This window comes from Tachypleus tridentatus, chromosome 7, assembly GCF_004210375.1.
Source record: "Tachypleus tridentatus isolate NWPU-2018 chromosome 7, ASM421037v1, whole genome shotgun sequence".
Lineage (NCBI taxonomy): Eukaryota > Metazoa > Arthropoda > Merostomata > Xiphosura > Limulidae > Tachypleus > Tachypleus tridentatus.
Genome location: NC_134831.1, coordinates 61,776,187 through 61,799,020, shown reverse-complemented (window position 1 = coordinate 61,799,020; position 22,834 = coordinate 61,776,187). Strand labels below are relative to the sequence as shown.

The window sequence follows — 22,834 nt, the reverse complement described above, 5'->3', positions numbered from 1 at the left end:
CCGAACTGAACCCCATTAAAAATGTTTGGGGGTGGATGGCAAGGGAAGTCCATAGAAATGGACATCAATTCCAAACAGTTCATGATCTTCGTAAAGCCATCTTCATCACTTGGAATAACATTCCAGCCAGCCTTCTGCAAATGCTTATATCAACCATGCCAAAGCAAATTTTTGAAGTTATTCGCAATGACGGCCATGCAACTCACTACTGAGACCTATTGTTGGGCGTTTCCTACCCTGTTTAGGACTTCTTTTTGGTATGGTCTTAAACTTTTGATTAGCTAGTATATAGGCTAATTTCATAGTGTTTACATTTTCCCTATTAAATGCTAAAAAAGTTTTATATTTTTATTTTCCCTGTTCTTATTTTCATCTTTTGAAGCTCTACTCAAATAAGTGGTTGAGTCTAACAACACAAAATGCATTGTTTTTCTTTATGTGTATTGGCCTTAAGATTTTGGCCAGCAGTGTATATATTTTTCAAAAATATTTGTTTTAATGTTATTATCTGTAACACAAAACAAAGTATTGATAACATTTTAAGACATTAAAAAATTATATATGAAGGAAAAAGTATGCTTAAAAGTACTTCCACGATTTTTTCAAATGTTCAGTTGTGCTTTAGATTAACAAACAGTATTAAATATAATTTGAGAATAATAACAAAGAAAAACTTTAAAATAATTTTAACATTCAAATTAAGCCATTAAGAAACCTTTAATGCAATTATCCTTGATATATATAAAATATTAAAGGTGGTTTCATGCACATGTAATTAATTACATATAATTCAACAAGTACTATATATTTGAAATTTAGCAATCAACATAATTACTATTATTCGTTTTTAACTAAATTAAAATTCATTGTCAAGATATTTTCAAAACCTTTCTAAAAACTAAATGTTAAGAAAGTTAGGGTTTGTTTTTTTAATTCAGTATTTATAATATGTATTTTAGCAACATATAAATAAAAGAAAATACCTGAGAAGGGACTGACTGACACATAGTTATGCACATCAGATTCACTAACTTTTTGAAAATGGGAAACACTTTTGTGTGTCAATGGATCTCTTGCTGTGAGAGTCAATAAAGTCGAACCAACTGCAGCTTCTTCTGGAACAGAAACCACTATCTTTGGATTTGATGGAGCCCACGGAGGAGCAAAAACTGGATTTACATAACTGTGGGCTTGGATGTAAATTGTGACTTCAACTAAAATTCAGAAAAATTAAAAAAGTATTACATTTACAGGTTACACATTTGTTTGTTTGTTTTTTGAATTTTGCGAAAAGCTACACAAGGGCTATCTGTATTAGCAGTGTAAGACTAGAGAGAAAGCAGCTTGTCATCACCACCCACCACCAACTCTTGGGCTACTATTTTATCAACGAATAGTGGGATTGACCATCACATTATAATGCTCCCATGACTGAAAGGGCAAGCATGTTTGGTGCAACGGGGAATTGAACCCTCAACCCTCAGATTACGAGTCGAACTTCTTAACCCACCTGGTCATGCCGAGCCTGATCACACATTTACCTCAGAATCATATTAATATTATATTTTTATACAAACTTCAAGTCAGAAGTTAATATTAGTACACTTGAACACATTTCAGTGTGGGTACAAATGAAGAAAACCTCAAATCACCAGTAGCTAGAAGGTAATGCCATAAGTGACAAAGCACTTGAACCTAAATGCTGCTACTGGAACCTATTAAATCTTGAACTCAGAAATAACCAAAGAACTATAATGTTCTAGAAATTTACTTAAAAAAAATCTATCTGGCCTAAATATGGGGGAGAGAAAAAAAATCAGATTACATAGCAAGACAATATAATTTACATGAAAACATTTAACTCTCAAATCCTCAAGATTTCCAGAGAGTTAGGAGTCTATGCTCAAAAGATTTTGAATATTCAAACTTATATTTAAGTGTTAGAAACATCAAACAGAAGGATTAGAGAAAGATTGATACAGACCTTATTTTATTTATTTCATTGTTAATGCAAAATAAAGACTTGTTTACTTTTTTATTGTTTATTTGTAAATTGTTACTAAAGACAAATTTTGAAGGTTCAGAGTGGTATCCCTGACAAACAACTTGCTTAACGTAGTCCTCTGTACAGTTCCAGAGGTATAAAACCATAGAAAGTGGAAAGAATCTATGAAAATAACACCATATACAATGACAGGTCTTAGAACACAGACAGAAAGAGAAAAAAGTAACAAATCAAACCATAATAGTCAAATTAATTTAAGCACAAGCAAAGTTTTTAAAAATGTAAAAAAATATTCCTATAAACAAGTTTATACTATTGTAAATATTTTCATTATGTAGAAACAAAATAAAATTAAGATAGGCTAATTGTGAAGATGAAAGATAGTTAAAGAGCATCCTATAGTAAGAAATGAAAATATATCTGCTCTACTAAAACTTAAAGAATAATCAAAAGAACATAAAATATGAAACTTAGTTTTTAGTATGTTTCAGAAACAACAGCAAGACCAAAAAGTATATAGAAAATATAAAGGAAATTACATGTGAAAGATATTTTAATGTACACAGTGAGGACAACAACAGGTAGACATCAACATGAGAAGGTGCCTTTTAAGATAAGCACTTGACAAAATCTGACAAAATTTAAGCCATTAAAACAACAAAAGAAATAAAAATAAGGCTTCAAATATCACAAGATATAACAAGCAGCATTATAAAACAAATACAAAAACATACTGTTATAATACACAAAATGTAACCATCATGAACTGTAAATAAAAAAGTATGCCAAAAAATAAAAGCATTTAGTACTAAACTGTTATAAATCTTAATAAAACATGTACAAGACTAATAAAAAATACCACTTACATATGATATTAACCAAAAGAAAAAATCCAGAATAATAATTCACATAAAAAAGAATAAAAGAAGAATATAAGTTACAATTCCACTAATCATTCTTTAAAATGAAATGTTTATATTAATAAAAGCCAAGTTTCTGGATTTTTTTTTACACTAAAAACAAGTGGGACAGTATTTTAAGAAAGAAAACTGTGCTAAATAAAGGGCTCTTTATTACAAACCAACAAATGATAAAACTTCCACATTCTAAAGGCCAAAATTAATACTTGAAAATTAGCAAACAGAAACTACTATAGAAAATAATTATGTTTTGCAAAATAAATAAATTGCATAGTTTGAATACTAACAACATAACACAGGAGAAAAACAATTAAATACCCATATATTAAAGAATGTATAAGAAACAAATCCACTATTATGACTTGGTGATAAAGTTAACAAAGGTTATATCATAAATCACACTGAATTTTAATTGGTCACATCTGTTGACCAAATGTAAATCTATGGAAAATGCAATCCTGTGATTCAAACACACAATACTGTCTTTAACATATCAATTAGTTTAAAATCCAAAAACAGGAATTTAAAGTAGCAATTTATGTAATTCATCCAGAAACAGTATCAAACAAATTATCACAACTTAATATGAAAGAAAATATTAATATGCAACACATTTTTAAAAAATGTGAAATTTAAGAGTGGAATTGAATGAATTGAAATAGTACATGGTAAAATAATCACATGCATGCCTAAATGCAGTGTTCAATTCCTAGAAACAAAAATATCCCAGGTCCATGTTAAATGCTGAAAGAGAGCAAGATTTTAATTCTTGGAAGATAACAGTACAAACTTTACTGAATAATATTTGGAACAGGGTGAGAGTGGAATAATCTAGTTAATTGCTTCAGCCAAATATCAAATAACAATGCAAATTAAGCAGCTTTAAAACAAATTACAGCATTTTTGCCTTTACAGTAAAACAATACAAAACAGGTTCCAGATTTTAGATAGAAAGAGATTAAAAAAATTAACCATTGCTCAACTTGCATTAAAACATCTATCCACAAGATCTATATTATCAAACCACAAAATTATGTAGAATAATATAACAGTTGTCGAAACAATTTCGTTCATGTAATCATTTATTTAGTAGCAAGTGTATTACATAAAAAATGAACTGATCTGTACAAAGGTATCAAATATCATATGTGTGACCTATAACTGAAAATATGAATCTTAAACTTTACAATTCACTTTAATGACACATCAATACTAAAGCAAAAACTCAAAAGTCTTGAATAAGACTTTAGAACTTAAAAAAGTTTGTCAAATGAAATAAATATTATAGAATATTTCAAACCAGTTGATGATTGTAGTTTTCCAGAAGCAGCATTAACAGCATTCAGGTCTACTGCTTGAATTGTGAGAATGATGACAGATACCAAATTATAGTCCAGAGGCATATTAACCATTATCTCACCAGTGGTGCCATTTATTCTGAAGGCTGTCTAAACGTTTAATCAACAAAAATGATATGCTACATTACAATGGGCATTAAATGAGTTAGTTTTATTTCTTCCTTAATTACATAATTGAAGTTGTTTTTATTATACTTTAAAACAATTAACATTAGATTTTAGATACATAAAATGAGCCATTACAAGTTTTCAAATTTAAATAATTTTAATAAATCATTACAAGCATTCAAATTTAGATTATGAAAATAAATCATTACATGCAAGTTTACCAACTAAAGTTTTATCTATGTTGTATTGATGACTACACACAAAGATCTACAAGTGAATAATATAGAAAGTGATTACTATGCTAAACCCCACTTTCTCATAAAATACCCAATATATTAATATGTGTGGAACTTAAATTTAGCACAATTTTTTAAATAAATTTATCGTATTCATAAGAATAAACAAAACCATCCACTCTTGTGTTTGGAGGATGTTTCTGTAGCATTTTATTTTCTTAATTATTCTTCAGATAAATAAACCTATACTTATAAATTAAATACAACTTCCATGCATAACTGATGAAAACAATTTCACAGCAAAGGAACTGTTCAAACTCAAAATATACACAAAATAATACTCTTAATCAACATTGTAACAATAAACATGCTTTTTAAATACAAAAAAAGAAAAGTTCTGCACAGTAAGAATTCACTGGCAGGTTCTTTTTTAATATTTAAAAATACAAAAAGAAAATGTTAGTTTTTCGGTTTAGATTAATGCACCATACAACTTACAAATGTATCTTAATTGACTATGTTATTATAGAGTTTAGCTAGTGAAGATAATTAATGTAGCTGCACAAGAAATAAAGTCCAATCAGAATGCTGATGGTTGAACAAAGAGGGAAAAATTGCATTTAAACTGTTAAGTATATTTTTTCATTTACTAATATATTAGGCTAGTTCAAATTAAAGAGGTATAAAGTTTCATAAGATTAAAACCTGGCATACCAAGAGTGTGAGCTTCATAAAAACAAATAATTACCTACATAAAGGATTTTGTACAGATACTTATCCTTAAATAACTAAACTTAAATGCTACTAGACATTACACTATTTAATAGCTCTTTTCTTAAAATAACAGGTTTCTCTTCAGCAATTTTTCTCAGACAGGATTTTCATTTTATATTAAAGTCCCACCATTGGCCAACAGACAAGAACAGTACTCAACATTTTTTAAAAATCTTTTACCTTGTAATGATCTGATAGAGAGGATGTAACAATTGCTCCAGTTTTATCACGAGCAGTAATAGGCTCAACGATTGAATAACGAAGTTTGGAATTCATGTCAGGGTCATGAGCTGATACCTTAATGACTTTTTCCCCAACTTGTAAACCTAAATATATAAAAAATAAAAAATAATGACTTGTATGTGCAAATACAAATACTATGTATGTTAAATTTAAAACTAATTTCTTTTAAACATTTGTAGTATGGCACACCTAAACTTTGAACCATTGCTATAATAATTCATTTAGATACAAAACTACTTTTAGTCCAAGATTCCTTCCAAAAAAGGTCAAAATCATTTGCTTAGGAAATTAGTATAGAAAAAAAGGGTAGACGTCACAGTTAAAAATCTATACAATAACCAATTATTAAAGAAAAAGAATCTCATATTCCCAGATATACTGGTTGTTTTAAAATATGTATATATAAAGATGACCTCATTTTTATCTGAAAATGTGTGTCAAATTTTAGTTAAAACAGTAAAACAAAAATAGGATATAAAGGCATCTACATACAATAAGAAAAAATAAAAAACACTTGTCTTTGAGATTTAAAAAATGAAAGAGAAACTTCAATTACTAATTTCAAACACTAAATACACATGAAGCTTTCTTGGATTAGAAGTTTTCTCATCAGATAATACAATTGAGGTATAAATTCGTAAGTTATACTCTTTGTAAACATTTTACAAGACCCCTTTTATTAGGTTAATATTTTCCTAAATTGAAAATGTATTTCTAATAATGTATGCCTCCTCCAACACAAGTACTACTTGACCCACCAGAGTTTCCTCTTTGTCCATCTAAGCATTAGTTTAATTTTTTCTCAATCTTTTATTCCCCACTTAATTGCCTCTTGGCAATATTTGTCTCATGATACTCTCCACCTATAATAATATGCCCTCTATCCTGGTACTGTATAAATGCACCTCATTTAGATAATTTTATCACTTTTATGAGACTGCCATCCCAGCAGAGAGAATAAGTGCAAGAATATCAGAAGTAAGTATTACTGGAAATACATTTTTAATTTAGGAAAATGTCAACTTACAAACAATACTAATCTTTACTGATGCTCATAGTTAGAATCTCACACAAAGAAAGTGGAGGGGCTTATGAGGGTATTATCCATACAGAAACCATCTGCACAGATCATGGGTGTACCATGATAAGAGTGGTACCTGAACTACATCCATAACATGTTCTGCACTCCTAACGTAGTTCCTGTATCAAGAATGGAATTGTACGTAAGAGATTGTCACTATAGACAAGGACCAACCAACTTGGGGTTAATATTAAGGTACCTATATCCCATGTTAGTGACCAGGGGTAATTTGTGTGTGCATGTGTGTGTGTGCATGCGTGTGTACACACACACACACACACACACACACACACACATCCCAACCAGTAGCCATAATAGACAAACCTTCCCCTCCAACTGAAGAAGCCATAAAAGCTTTGAATGACAGGATCATGTATGCTTTACTCAACTGAAGGAACAGAACTCATTTCTTCTGGAATTATGAACATCCACCCTCATTCCCTAACATGAAGCCTTGCAGTTAGCCATAGAATTATGGGGAAGATGTAGAATAACTGTGTTCAACCAAGGACACAAGATGGGGCCAGACCATGTTCAGAATTACAAGGAGATAGTAGACCTCCATTCAGGAATAATATACTGAAGTGATATTCATCAAAAGGAAGGGCCAGACACATCTCAATTGGACTGCCACAAATTATGAGTAGGCTCTCACATAGGCTGGTGCTGCTCCTATTGACATCTGTTAAAAAATGTCCAGGGACCTGGGTAGGAGAGTCACCAACTTTGCCTTCTTCTCTTGGCAAGAGTGGAGGAATTCACTAGCACTCAAGATGAAATGCCTTTGTCCACCATTCTAGTGAGTGGAAACAGGGTGTTGTAAGAACTCTTTTAACTCCATTAGTAAAATCTCGGGTGGGGGATTATGTACATCGAAGAGTCCTGAGAAACAGTGCAATATGTAATTCTAGTTTCTTAAAATTTGTAACAGCAAACTGACCCACATTTATTTAATCTGCTGATCAGCAGGGACAGAGTCTCCTTATACTTTACTGACGATAGTCCATAAATGGTGGTCTACCATAGTACACTAATATCACCCAGTCAACTGTAAGGTGGTCTTATGAAACACCTCATTTCTACATAGCCTCTTGCAATTGGTAGTAATTACAGTGAAATAGTGATTGCTATTACAGAACTGATTTGAAAAACCCACCTGTCTATGTAGCATTTGCTACAGAGTGGGATCCTGCGATAACAAGGAAAGAAACTGAGACAGGTAGAAATAAACGTACCCACCTTTCTGGAAAACCTAGCAGAAATAATTAAGATAGCAACAGGGAGCAGGCAAAATTCCTCAGATGAAGAGGCTACCATATAAGACAAATAACACAATATAACAAAATTTTTACTTATTCCTGGGCAGAAAATGTTATTTCCCAATTGCTTACACAGAAAGCAAGTGGAAGACCTATTTTTCTCTTCAAACTTTGCTTTTGTGATCTGGGATCGTGTAATGAAAACATGATGGGAGACGATATTTGGAAGCTGATATGTGAAAGTGATTTACATTACAGTTGCAAATCTTGAAAAACTACTCACTTCTAAACATTTTTGTACAACTCTAGTATAAGTGAATGTAAATCTTGATTCATATGTTGTTTTATTCAAACCTCATGTAAATTAAAATGGGCAAGTTTGCCCTTTCTTACATAGAAAATGGGTTAATTTCTAAATTTCATTATCCAGGTCACAAAAGCAATGTTTGAAGGGAATAATGGCCATTTTCTGTACTTTTACTTTTACAAGCAATTAAGAAATAACACATACTATCCAGAAACAGAATTTATGTTACATAGTGTAATACAAGACAAAGGTATTGGAAGAGGTTCGTATATCAGTCTGCATATGACCTATAGTAGGCAATTCAACCAGTGTTATCCAGCAACTCTAAAAGGTATAAGTGCAGGCAACAATATCTTCAAAACCCTCATTTACCATGAACAAGATTGAAATTTGATTGGACATTGAAAGAGTCTTCAGACCAGTTCCTTTTACCCAACAATCTGTCAGACTAGAAACAGATTCAATTCTTTTCTCTAATTCATCTGCTGACTCTTTCAATGCCCAATCAAATGAAAAAGTGGTCAGTGGACAAACTTCACAAATCACTCTGACAGGAGATGTCCATAAGTAAAGGGAATACATGACATATAAGAGTCAGGTCACAAACAGATGTAGAAAAAGAACACATAACCTGAATCTACCTGTTTTGTAACTGAGACTAATTACCCAAAACAATGCAAAAAATCTGAAGAATACTGGAGACTCAAAAGTACGTAGTTGTGATAACCAAATAGTAGTCAATAAGACCGACATAAACAATGACAATTGTGGAAGATGCAGAAACCTCTATCAAAGAGCCAAGTCAAAACATAAGTTATGATTGATACCACTGATTTAAAATGGAATCAACCTTCTCACAATACAACACTGCTGACTTTTGGACTAAGCAGAAACTGAGCCAAGTCAACCTTAGGAATTAAACCCCAATGCCAAGCGTAACATAACAACCACCATTCCAGAAGTTTGAGTTTCTGTATAGCTAGGTGCATCATATAAATCATGGTGGTCTTCACAGAGAGACACTAAAAAGAAGTAAAAGAGTTGAACACACCAAAAGCAGAAACCAGAGCATAGTCACCAATTTGTTGTGATCAACAGGAAATGACAATGGGGTAGAACATATATTTTGTACCTTAAGTAACATATGAGGTGGAGGGGCCATGAGAGTGGTAATCCCATCCTGTCCATATAAAAAGCACCAATTGCCAAGGGCCAATGATGAAGTACTGGAGACCAAACTGCTAGTAGTTTGGTAATCCAAAGAGATGCCAACCCACCAAGAGTTCTAAAATGACCTGCTTCTACAATGAGAAACAGAAAACACCACCATAGAACAGTCAAAGTGAAGTCTCACAATTTACACATTAAGAATCCCAGTCCATTAAACTCTACCTTTTGAAGAGCAGAAAAGAAGAAAATATTGTGTAGGTGATCTTGACAATCCACACACAGTTTGGAATTCCTGATTATTGGATTACGTATCCCATCCCTGAAGGAAAGTATTTGTGAAGAGAATAGAACTCTGAACAAGTTGGTTGTAGAGGAACCCAATTTTAGCAGCATCCTAAACAAAATATCTCCTCTCAAGATTGAAAAAAAGATCCCAATTAAAGAAACAAGGAAGAAGATGTGAATGACCCCAGGCTGCTTGATGACCAATTACAGGATTGCCTGTGTTCTTATTCCAAAGACAAAGGATTTGAGTGATGCCCACATTCCCAGAAAAGAAAGAACCATCAGTGCAGTGGGAGAAGGAGAGGTAATTGAATGTGGCATCCCATTCTATAGCATTGAAAAGGATGGGAGATAGCTGAGCTCAACTGAGAAATGAGATGAAACAAAAAATACCTAAACTAGTGACATACTGAATCGGAGCAAGGATAGATGGCACAGTCACAAAATAGAAGTCTGCCTGGGTTGTACTGAAATAGATGCAACAGATGATGGTTTAACAATTGAATAGATGTTGCGGGCAGTAACCAGTTCTCCAAGAAATGGTGTGTGCACAACATGATAGATTGAAGGGTGCAAGAGAACTCACACAATAGCAGAAACCCTACTAAGCCTATGCAAGAATAAAAGAAAAACCCAGAACTGTAGTACCCACTCCTTATGCACCACAAATGTTAACAATGGTGGGACTCCACCATCAAGGCAAAGTACAGATAGGAGTCAACTACAACAAAATTAGACATCTACAATACCAGTAAATAAATCAACACAGATTGAGGAATGATTAACTTCTGAAACTTGCATAATCTAGGTATTCATATAGATGAGGAAGATAAATGACTAGACACCAGTCTTCTGTCTTCATAGGTCCAGCAACTGACAGGAATAGAACTCTGAAGAACTAGCCTAATTTTCTCACTAGCCACAGACTAACCAGACTCTGAAAACCCTAGAACAAAGTTCCAAATTCTGATGAACTGCAGGAGATAGAAACCTTACAGGTAGAGTGAATAATAGTAAAAAAAAGATGTGAACTGAATGACCATTTGTGACCCAAGAACCTGCAGAACTTTTGGACTGATGGTTTAAAATCACAAAACTTCCAGTAATTCTTGGAACCAAGCCCCCACAGTTCTCTGAAGTATAAAATAATCACTAGCACTGCTGGCAATTCAACTAAGCAGTGGAAACCTAGGATGTAGACAGAATCTATTCTGACTACCAATCTGCCAAGATGTTGATGTCAGAGACCAGTATTCCCAAATAGGGATAGAAATATGACACCTGGTAGGATGAGCCAATAAAATATGAGACTCCAACAACAACCAAAAGGAATGCAGAAGCCAATAATTGAATCAACATGCATGTCAACAATAGATTCAGCTTTTCCTCATTAACACTGGTGATCCTGAAAGTCTTCTAACAAAGTGAAGTGAAAGGAAACAAAATGTTTGAAGTTGAATGGCTACGTTTGTAGACTTACTCTGTCCCATCAGGAGCCACAGACCTATAGAGGTGAAATACAAACTCCAACTTAGAAACTCAAAATTCAAGGAGCAAACATTACTCAAGAGTTTGAAAAATGCCACTACCTAATGGCAGTAGACAAAATCAAAGTTCTGACAATGTATCCAATGAGGCCTAATTGTCCCTTCACATAGCTAAAAATAAACCTTCTAGCAAGAGACAATTTTTTCACGTATGGAAAGAAAAAAAAAATCACTCCCAGGCCTTTCGGCTATTAATTAAGTTGTGGGCTCAAAACCAACTGGTAAAAAGCCCAAAATATTACACATTCAAAGAACTAACAGCAGAAACACAAATCAAAGGCAGTTTCTCCCAAAGTGGGCTCATTTGTCATTCCTCATAGGTCACTTAAAGACTGTGGTAAAGTTGGTTGTTTTGTTAAAGTAAAACAACTATGAGCCATCTGCTATATCCATCCTAGGGATTCGAATCCTGGCACTGTGAGTCCATAAACTTGCCACTGACCAACAAGGGAGCTTAAAATCAAACAGACAAAACGAAGGCACAGGTTAAATGTTGAGGACCATTCTCAAATGCAGTCCCACTCAGATCCCCCAAGAAAGACCACCACAGATCTACTAGCTACATGTCTCTATTTCTCTATGAATAAAATTACTAACAGTCTCAACTGAAAATGAACCCTCCCAATTGTTGTGCGAGGCAAGATATCAGAGTGAGACCCAACTTGCTTCTATGCAAGAAATAATAATTGAGGATTCATATCATAATCAGCTTACCAGTCAGAAGAATGAAAAAATATATACTTTTTTATATTTGTTGTTGTCATACTATTATGAAATCAACTAGGAAAAAGGGTAACATTCGAGTATCTCCAAATGATCATAATACTGGGCAACCCATTAATGACTAATTATTAAGAAAATGATAAAATTATATGAATGAAGTGCTTAATATTAGTATCAGAAAAGGAAGTTTATTTGTTTGTAATCAAGCACAAAGCTACACAAAGGGCTATCTGTGCTCTGCCCACCACAGTTAAAAAAACCAAGTTTTTAGCAGTATGAGTCCACAGAAATATTGCTGTGCTGCTGGGGTGCTCAGGAGAGTAGGTGACTGAGAGGGGTATAAAAGATTGAAGCAAGTGAGAAAAAGATTAGACTAATGCTTAGGTGGGCAAAAAAAACAAACAAAAAAAAACTTAACAGTTGAGTAATACCAACATGTGGCAACAAAGCTAAGTATGTTTTGGAATTAAAGTTACAAACAGTTTTAATTTCTAGAGGTGTATATTATTAATGAAATAATACTTCTGATAGAATATACTATTTAGTATGAAATACATGTATTGCTGTGCAGTAGTACAATATTTTACACGAAGAAATTCATTTACACTTGAGAGTGATACTGACTTTCTGGAATATACTGAACATAGCTATCTTGGATAAATTTAGGAGGTTTATTATTGACATCTTCCACTGTAATGGAAACTGTTGATGTAGCTGTCTGGGGAATGGGATGCCCTGTGTCAACAGCAAGAATCTGTTGAAATAAAGTGTTCTTTACAGTCAAAAAATCTCCTGGCAAAGAAATTTTACAAATCTTCTTTCACTACATAGATAATTTCCTTACTAAGAACCTATATAAATACTAAAACATAATGACAAACAAATAATATGTCTAATAGAAAAATTAACTTTTTCACTACCCAGGCTTTTAGTAGGTTGTTCAGTGATTTTACTGATTAAACAGCCAGCAGGAAGAAGAATAAATATGAAAGGAAAATGATCACTTTTTTGTAAGGCTTCTAAAAAAAAAAAAAGCAACAAAAAAGTTGCAAAGAAACAATATTGTCTCCAAAGGGAAAGTTTATGTTTGAATATTGCATCTCAATATATTCAAGCTATTTTGATATTTCTGACAGTCATTAATATGTCACAAACAGAAATAAGAGCCTGAAGAAACTACAACACAAGAACACAGTAAAGAGTCCAATTTTTGGAAAAAGCTTCAAAGTCACAGAAACTATAGTTACAGCATAGAAAAGGCTGAATTTTTGTTTCTTGTATAAAAAAAGAAAGTGCATCTGAAAATTATCTTACATTCAATGTAGAAGATATAGCTCAGACAAAATGAGAAATATTTTTAAATATTTTGTTAGGTTTGGACTTTTATAAGATGTTACAGAAAGCACAAACAATATAACAGAGATGCATTGTTATATATATATATATATACACACATACACTTATATATTTTAAAAAATATTAGAAACTTATGGCAATTATATTAGCAATGAGAAGAAGTCAGCATGAAAAGGTTATTCAGAACTAATGAAAAGCAGATACAGGAGATGAGCAGTGCTGTCATAATGCATGTGAAATACTAACGATGATATTTGTTCACCTTGCTCAAAAAGATTAAATAACGAACATTTCATCTTCTAAAACTAAAACCAGTGGTTTAGAAACTCTGTATTCAAATGAATAAATAAAAGAAAAAATTCCATGAATGATAGAATTTTTAGAATTTTACTAAACTACCCTTTCTTTCTTAAGAAAAAAATCTTATTAATGAATATCAATTTTAATGGTTCTTTAGGTTTAGTTATAATTCAACATTAGAAAGCTATTTCTCATCATATTGTAGGTTTTTGAATATCTGTTTTTTTAATCTTATCTCTAGGTATTAAAATTGCATAACAAAAATAACTAGATTTATTACAATTGGGGACTAAATTAGTAGATATAAGCTTTTAATTTATATTTTAGTAGTAAAACATTAGGCTTATTATGTTTTGTGGATCTTTAGGCTCAGTAATAATCCAACTAGAAGTAAAACAAATTAAATACATTGTTTTATTTAACAAATACAATCTAGAAACCACTAATTTGTCAGACATAGGAAAACAACAGGCTACTGGTATTTAATCATAGTACTGAGCATTTAATTTTACAAATAATACAATGGTTAAGAATAGTCTGGGATTTATCTGTCAAATGCAACAAATGGGATTTATCTGTGAAAACACAAGGGAGGCATCTGCTAAAATTAACAATGGCATTCAGGAAATTAGAAAAAGTAGTATTAGGGTTAAATGTAGTGAACTTAGTTGTAAAGACCGTATACTGCTGTGCAACAGATTTCAGTCTTTCGCTTATGTAGACAAGGAAATACTGGAGGGAGAGAAAAGCAGGATATGGACTATGAACTTAAAAGAGGTTATAGTTATAGGCAATTCCATTAGATGTTGTGGAGACACTAAACTTTACTGATTTGAAAAGAAAGCTTGATAAATATATAAATGACAATGGTTGGGTTTAATTTTTTTCCAAAATTGAAAACCTATATTTTTTAAATCAAAATAAGTTGGCAAATTTATATGAGTTTAACTGATCCACACAATGCTACAATAACTTTCCATAGCTATATGGCATTAATGCACCAATTTAATGCTTTTTTTTTTTTTCTTACAAGATAAGAAAGCTTATTACAATCAAGACCTAAGAATATGATATACCAAAAGATGGAAAATAACATGTAACAATGTTGTTTAAATTGAAATAATTATTAAGTTTTAAAACATGCAAGGGAAAACAAATTAAATGCATAATACAAGAAACAAGAAGTATGCACTTATTACTTAAGGACAAATATCACACTCTTTTGCTCTATGTTTTACATCATGAATGCTATATGGAAAGAATAAATAATTCATACAATAATTTGATAACTGTTTCCATAGACATCTCGATCCAAGTCGGATCCTTTGGCAACACTTATCACTCCAGTTTCTTTATCCAGAACAAAGTTATCTTTTGCTCCAGCCTCAAGAAAATAAGTAATATCTGCATCTGGACCATCTGGATCAGTTGCTTTTACATGAAATACAGAAGTCCCTGTGGAAAATCATTAAGTATTCATAAACAAATAACACCAGTAATAGCCTATTCTGAAATAAAATTACAAAACAGAAGTCTATAATGGAAAGACTAAAGGTTTTTGTGTTTAAAATAACACAACATATGGGATAAACATTTTACTTGCTGGTAGCTCTTCTGTCAATCTTGTTTTACAATTATATTACTAATTCAATGACAAATAATTAGAATGTTAAAATTATTATTGGCTATGTTTTTTAAAATCAAATAACTTTATAAGAAGAAAGTATATCAGTATCTATATAGGAAACAAACTACACATTTTGGTTCAAGTACAAGATCTCCCACATTTCATAACTTCTTTCATATTCATAATAGTTGTGAGGGGTTTAAGTTTGATTAAAACAGTAATATTTGTAATAAAATCCTAGTATAATTGGCAGTTTCGTTTCTAGTGTACTTAGCTTATCTACTGTATATATTACCATTTTTTTACTGCTAATCCAATAATAGGACATTATATAAAAAGACTTGATATTGAAAAAAGTACTTTTCAACCCTATATGCATGGATGAGGTCAAAGTGCACATCATGACCCTTCACTAAGTTGCATTCAAAATTTAATTAAACTTTATTATTTATGTATGCCAATAAAATTGAAAACAAAACATAGTTTATCTTATTATAATGGATCAATGTCATGGCCATCTATGTATATATCTCTGCAACATAAATAATACATATAAATAAACATAAAATGGCAGCTTGGTTAGGCTTTAAACTATACATAAATGTTAAGTGTGACTAAAGAGCACAATCTGAACACTCCCCCCAGTGTGGCACTTCCAAGAAAAAATGCTTTTTTAGAAAATGTTCACAATTTTCGACAATGAGGTTTGAATAGCACAATTAGTAAGAACTAGCACAAGCAGACCCTCATATGATAGTATTTTGTTAACTTACTTCTAATTTAAATAACAAATAAATTAATGTGATATTAATCAATCTCCTATTATTATTACTATACTTTGCAAAAGTAACACAACACCATAAAACAATGTGAACAAATCTCACTAACAGTTTTATATAAAATATATCTTTCTTATTATCTACTGATAAAACTTAACTACTAGCTGGAGTAGAACTCACAATAAATCAATACATGCAAGAAGCTAATGTTATTCCGTGTGCAAAACTCCTCCCACAGATTAAATCAGATTTGGATAAATCTTTGTGTGATTTTTCAACATCATATAAAAGGAAGAATCACAATATTGTGTGCCTAATAAAAACAAAGAGGTTTTACCACACAGCATAATATATGTGGCATTGTCAAGAACTGGATCAGACTGACATGTTAAAACTCATAAAAAAAAAAAGGTAGAAAAGAAAACTCATGATGCTGTAGAGTAAAAGGTTTGTTAGTCAATAATGAAATGTTCATAAAATTTACTTATATTCTATCTACCGAGACTGTCATAGTTGTCCAGTTTTGAAGTTTTAATACCCATTAAACAATTAAAGCACAGATGTTACACTGATACATAATAGAAATATATTGCCTCTAATCCTTTTGACTTACTAAGATATAAACCAGAAAGTAAAACTTGCATGCTATGCTTTCTATCACATACTGTCTTTCAAAAAACGTCAATAATTCTCTCCAACAATTTCCTAGATGATAATTTATAACCAATAGAAAGAGATTTTAATTAACTAAATACCTTATAAGGATAGCTCATTCTGACAACAGGTTTCAATTTATTCAGCCCACAGATTCAGCCTTTCTGTTGCCACATCATATCAACCAGCCAAATAAATTATTTAAAAACAACTTATTAACTAGAGAGCCAGCTAAGTTACAATACTTATATGACTTGTATTATTTGTGTTACTGTTTTATGTTGGAAGTTAATTATTATTTATTTCAAATATTCAGTATTGACAACAAACATACTAGCAATTAGGTTAACTTTTATCAAGACATTGAGATTTCAATTGTGAAAAGTACAACACACACATAAGTTTCTTAGTTGTTTGCTTTTTTACACAAATTTTTTGTTTACCATTATGAAAGTGGCAAAAGTTAAAAAGCAGAAAGATATAAAGTTAAATAAGAAAGTTTAAAATATAAAATGTTAAACAAAAAATTTCATGAATTTCTAATGTGTTATGTAATTTGTTTACCATAACTTGGGATATACTTTTTCCTGTTGGTTTTTGCTTTGTTACACTAATTTAGTTGTTAGATACAGTTCAAATAGCAATAAAATAATATGAAAGCATTTGTGAAAAGATTAAAGGCCTAAAGATGAATAGAATAAATAATTTTAGATGTATGTCACAGCTTGCAATCATTCTAGAAACACAAATGTACTTTGGATTTTATTTCATATTTTTCAACTTTTGCTGTAGATGAGTTTGTAGGGCAGAAAGACAAGAGATAAAAAAGTATAAAGTTTTCTGATAGCCAGCAGAGACTCATAAATGAATATGTAAACTGTAACATGAAAAACCTTTATTCTTAGCATGAAAATCACCTTGCTATCAGATTAGTTAGAGTCTGACTGTCTTAAGGAATTCATAAACAAATCTTTAATAAAAAATACTTTGTTGAAAAACAGACTTTTTCATACAACAGATGTTTAACCTTTACTAAAAGCTTGTCAGATATTGAGAGATACAACAGAGTAAATTCAGACTTTTGTGAATATTAACTCTCCAATACAAGATCAATCCAATGAACCAGCTCTTTGGATGCAGGGTTTAATTCAAGAAATGAAATATTTTCTTTATCATTTTATTTCATTATATTCAATCTATTAAAAATATAATATAAACTGTAATATAATAAAAATGTTATGTTCTGATATTTTTTTTATTGTCTGCATGAACAGTAATTCAAATATAAAGAGTGTGTGGTAAAAAGTATAAACCAACAACATATTTATTAAATCACTCATAATTGTCTCTTTCACAAGACTTCATTTGAACATTAAAACCATTTTTATTAGAAGACCTCAAGTAATATCATATTTCTACAAAATTTCTTACATTGATTTAAAAATCATGCATTAGCTACAACAACTCTGTAGTAACAATAACTTAAGTTTCATTTTGTTAGCAAGAACAAAAATTATATAAACTTTTCATTTTATCATATTTGAGTAAATATAATTTTTTCACTATCCTGAACTATAAAAATTCATAATAAAATATTTAAGTTGAAAATATTTTCAAAAATTTAAGTGTGCAAAAGTAACTTGTATATTAACAAACATTTTAAACAAAATATACCTTCTCTTGCATTCTCTTTGACAAGTGCTGAATAAGGTTCATCTATAAATACAGGAGCACCATAATTTTCTTTCTGAAATATAAATAGAGCTGCTAATTCTGTCAACAAGTCAATACAGTTTCAACAGCTTATTTCATCTTACTAACAGCTTGTATAAATAAAATTGTCTAATTGTTGTGAAAGTTAAACAATTGATGAAAAATTGGTAAGCATTCTAATATCACATTTAATTGCAGGCTAGATATCTATTTGTTACTTATCTTACTTTAGACATGGAATAAACACTCATTTGTTGATAGCTCTAATGTCAGCCTTCTTCAATAACTATGAGTAGAATTATTAATTTTATCCATAATTATAAAATAAAATGTTACATTTATCAATTTTTCTTAACTTATCATTTTTTAGACATTTTCCAAATGGTTATTGTTTGTTTTTTGAATTTTGCACAAAGCCACTTGAGGGCTAACTGTGCTAGCCGACCCTAATATGACAGTGTAAGACTAGAGGGAAGACAGCTAGTCATCACCACCCACTGCCAACTCTTGGACTACTCTTTTACCAATGAATAATAAGATTGACAGTCACATTATAACACCCCCACGGCTGAAAGAGCGAGCATGTTTGGCACGATGGGGATGCAAACCCGCGACCATCAGATTACAAGTCGCATGCCTTAACACGCTTGGCCATGCTGGACCACCAAATGGTTATACTATACAATTTAATATACTTTACATATAAACAGGTTCTGTTAATATGTCATAGCACTAACCTAAATGCTAAAAATGTTACTATCAATAACTTTAAAAACTTGTGGACAGTGAAAAGAATTGATCAATTTCCACTATCTATATAAATTAATGAATTGGAACAGGAAATTTTGTCATTACTGTAGAATGTCTGAGAATTAAAAACACACTTTCCCCTTGCATTTTTCAGCACTTGCACAATCATCACTGATGATGATTATTTGTCAAATAAATCACTATCTAAGTGTGTAAGTGTATTACAAAGATGACAACTAGATGAAACAGAACAAAAAAATCTGTTTTTTCTTCAAGTTTAATAACTATAAATCAAAGTGATAAAATACATAGTCGCATAATACAAATAACTTAAATTGCATGTGCCATTATGAACTTACCCTCAACTTAAATGCAACCACAATTTCTGCTGAAAGAGGTGGACTACCACCATCAGTTGCTTCAACAACAATTGAAAATAATCCCGAGTTCTGAGGCGTGTCTGAAAGTTTGATAGGTTTCTGTAGCTTTACTTCACCTGTTGTCAAGTCTATAGCTAGAGCTTCCTTTACAGATAAGTAATTTGTCTTTATACTATATTTTACTATTCCTCCACCCTGGCTAGGGCCATCTCTATCAGTAGCCTACAAAAAGTGGGTAACTATTTAAATCAATATTATCATCACACTTTTGTAAGTTCAAAATAGTTTATAGATAAAACAGAAAATGTTTAATTTATACATCACACCAAAGATTTTTCTCATGTGTTTAAATGTATGAAAAAAAAGTGTAAAATAAACATGTTTGTCAGTTATTCTTATCATTTTCTTGAAATTAATGATCACTAATCACCTTTCAACAACATATTAATTTTACATTACCTAAATAATATTTCAAAAATACTTTTCCAATTAAGTAATTCACATTAAATGGACTTTTACCATATACAAACAACTGAAAGTAAATTAAAGTTAATTGCAGGAACATACGTCTTGTTATTCTTATTATCACTTTCAAAAATTACTTTTCAAAATTAAATTCATTTTTATAATTGCTTTAAAAATTACTTCAACTAAGATTGTGTTTCTCTAAATACAATTGCTATTTATTTCTTACTGTAATACGGTAGGATGCCTCAATTTACACTATTCAAAATTGCCACAAGAGTCAAAAGAACAGGTCTGAATGGCACCAACCTTTAAATAGCAAAGTGTAATACTGTATTTTTCCTATCTTCTCTGAGAATTAAATTACCTCCTGAGTGATATTCAACTATGATTATAAAATGAACTAAGGAGGAAACATAATACCATGTATCAGAAAGTCTTGGATAAAGAATATTAATTTTGCCCATTTTTAGTTGCTCCCTGTAAGTACAAAAACATTTTAAATGGCACATTTCATAGTAATAAAAAAAGTGAGTTCTAAAAGAACAAAATAATCCATGGAAGATTAAAGGATGCTGTGAAGAATAATTTATAGTTTTTGATGATTCACATCATTATCTTCCACTTTTCAAGGTGCTTAGCTTTCCTGAAACACAAACAACTCAGTTCCCAATACCTTTCTTTAGACTTTATGAAAGGAACTTATGTGATTTATTCTATATCTAGAAGAATTTTTTTAAATTATAAAAGAGCACAACCAAGTCAAAGTTTAATGCACTCTTAGTTAGAAAACTGATAATGCCTATTTAGAACCATTACACCTCATATCATAAAAGAAAAGCATACACTACCATTTAAAATGTTATATATCTGTGGTTGGATGATATGATGTGCTAATATTATGTTACTTTCAATTTTATCTTATTTTAACAAAATATTGTTTGTACCATATATCTATAGATACCATATTTACCTTTATTACAAGTGGTGGTGAAATTTCAAGTGAATTCTCTTCAATTTCTCTAGAGTACTCCTTCTGTATAAACTCAGGGAGGTTATCATTTACATCAATGACTTCAATAAACAAGTTGACTGACGATACTTTGCCACCACCATCTTCAGCCTCGAATGTCAAGGAATAACTCGGCTGAGTTTCATAATCCAAACAGACATCCTGGTCACAAGGAGCTATCATTATTTTGCCTGTGAACTGATCTACTAAAAATCTGTAAAACACATGGAAATAAATACACACAACAAACAATTTGTTCTATTATTGCTAAAACAAAACAAAATGCTAAAATTTTAGTAAACTCCCAATCTATCCAACACCTTTTATAACTGTATTAATTGTTAAGGAATTTTCTTATGAAAATACAATTTTTTTAACTCATTAATGGAAGGATTGTTTGAAATAAAAATTAATCCTACAAATAATTTTAGTCATGCTAAGGGAACAATGAAGTAAAAATGTATAGGATTTAACCTTAACTTTATTTCAAAAATTTATACATTGCTAGATAATGTGTGTGGGTGTACCATGATCTATAACAGTTTCATTCAATATGGTATTTTGCATTTGATCTCAAGATTATTAACGATTCATTTTACCTAACACTGTTGATTTAAACACATTCTGTGGTATAGAAAAGTAAGTATCAAACATAATGTACCAAAAAAGTTTTAGGTATGGATTTTGGAAATCCTAGGGGTTATGCAAATGCAATATGCAAACTGTACAAAGAATAAAGGTATATCCTTCTTCAAATAAACATCACCTTGCACTCTGTCAGAGTCTAAGTCAGACACACATTGTCAATTCACAGACATACCTTGAGTATAAATATTTTTGTAACGTCTATTTTTGTAGAACAATGTTATTTTACCTTTCATTAAAAGCTTATCACATTTTGTTTAAATATAAATAATAAATTTGGGATCAGTCTTCTGGAACAAGTAAGCTTGACAAATTATAATGCTAAAATTTCAGCTTTGATCCTCACAGTAGGCACAGTACAAATAGTTCGTTGTCTAACTAAGTTAGCAACTGAACAAATCATGTGTGATTTTTAGTGTTAACAAAAAAAGTCCTCATTTCTAGACGGAACATTTAAACTTCCATTATGCAAATATACTTAACAGAATTTAGGTATTAAAGCTGCAAACATTTCATGCTCAAGAAATTTTGTTTACTTTTTTCCCATTTCACATCTAAAAAGTATGTTGAAGAAGCTTTATAATGCAAGCTTTACTTTTTCATTGTTCTTTGTTGAAAAAAATTGCACATACATATTACTAGTTTAAAAGTCTCTACAGACCATTGAATAACAGACAAGTGCTCATTGAAATAAATCAGTGTCCTTCAATACTGACTTGAGCAACTAGAAAATTTCATTTATAGTGAAACCTCTAAAAACATTTGGTTTAAAGAAATGTCATATAATACTAGCCCTTCTCCTAACTGAAGTACATTTCCAGTTTTTGTTCTATTTAAAATTATTATTTACTTACTTGTTTGATCCAAATCCTTTCAGAGTATAGTTAAGTTCTCCAAAGCTTCCACTGTCTGAATCATGAGCCTATAGATAAAACAATTACTACTAAGAGAACCTCAATACATTTTACCTTAAAACTATTAATTATACTACAAAATTGTGGATGCCTAGAAATTGAAGATTGCATAAACAGTACTTTTGGTAAGATAATAAATTTTAAATATGTTTTGAGATATCAAATAAAACTAAGATATTTTTCAATCAAATAGTATATGTAGCTACAGACACTTAAAATGCAC

The 22,834-nt window shown here is 30.9% G+C and overlaps 1 protein-coding gene across 2 annotated transcripts in view; it reads right to left on the bottom strand.

The window, feature by feature from the left end:
• The window catches only part of Cad74A (cadherin 74A), a 98,243-nt gene that overhangs the window by 42,358 nt on the left and 33,051 nt on the right, over nucleotides 1-22,834 (bottom strand). For both annotated transcript variants that reach the window (XM_076512038.1, XM_076512039.1), the window contains 9 exons: nucleotides 22,552-22,619; nucleotides 21,014-21,266; nucleotides 19,555-19,797; nucleotides 18,407-18,479; nucleotides 14,949-15,127; nucleotides 12,641-12,770; nucleotides 5,582-5,727; nucleotides 4,226-4,373; nucleotides 984-1,214 (listed from right to left, as the gene is read on the bottom strand). In XM_076512038.1, coding sequence (XP_076368153.1) covers nucleotides 984-1,214; nucleotides 4,226-4,373; nucleotides 5,582-5,727; nucleotides 12,641-12,770; nucleotides 14,949-15,127; nucleotides 18,407-18,479; nucleotides 19,555-19,797; nucleotides 21,014-21,266; nucleotides 22,552-22,619 — 1,471 coding nt within the window. The remainder of the gene's footprint in view (nucleotides 1-983; nucleotides 1,215-4,225; nucleotides 4,374-5,581; nucleotides 5,728-12,640; nucleotides 12,771-14,948; nucleotides 15,128-18,406; nucleotides 18,480-19,554; nucleotides 19,798-21,013; nucleotides 21,267-22,551; nucleotides 22,620-22,834) is intronic.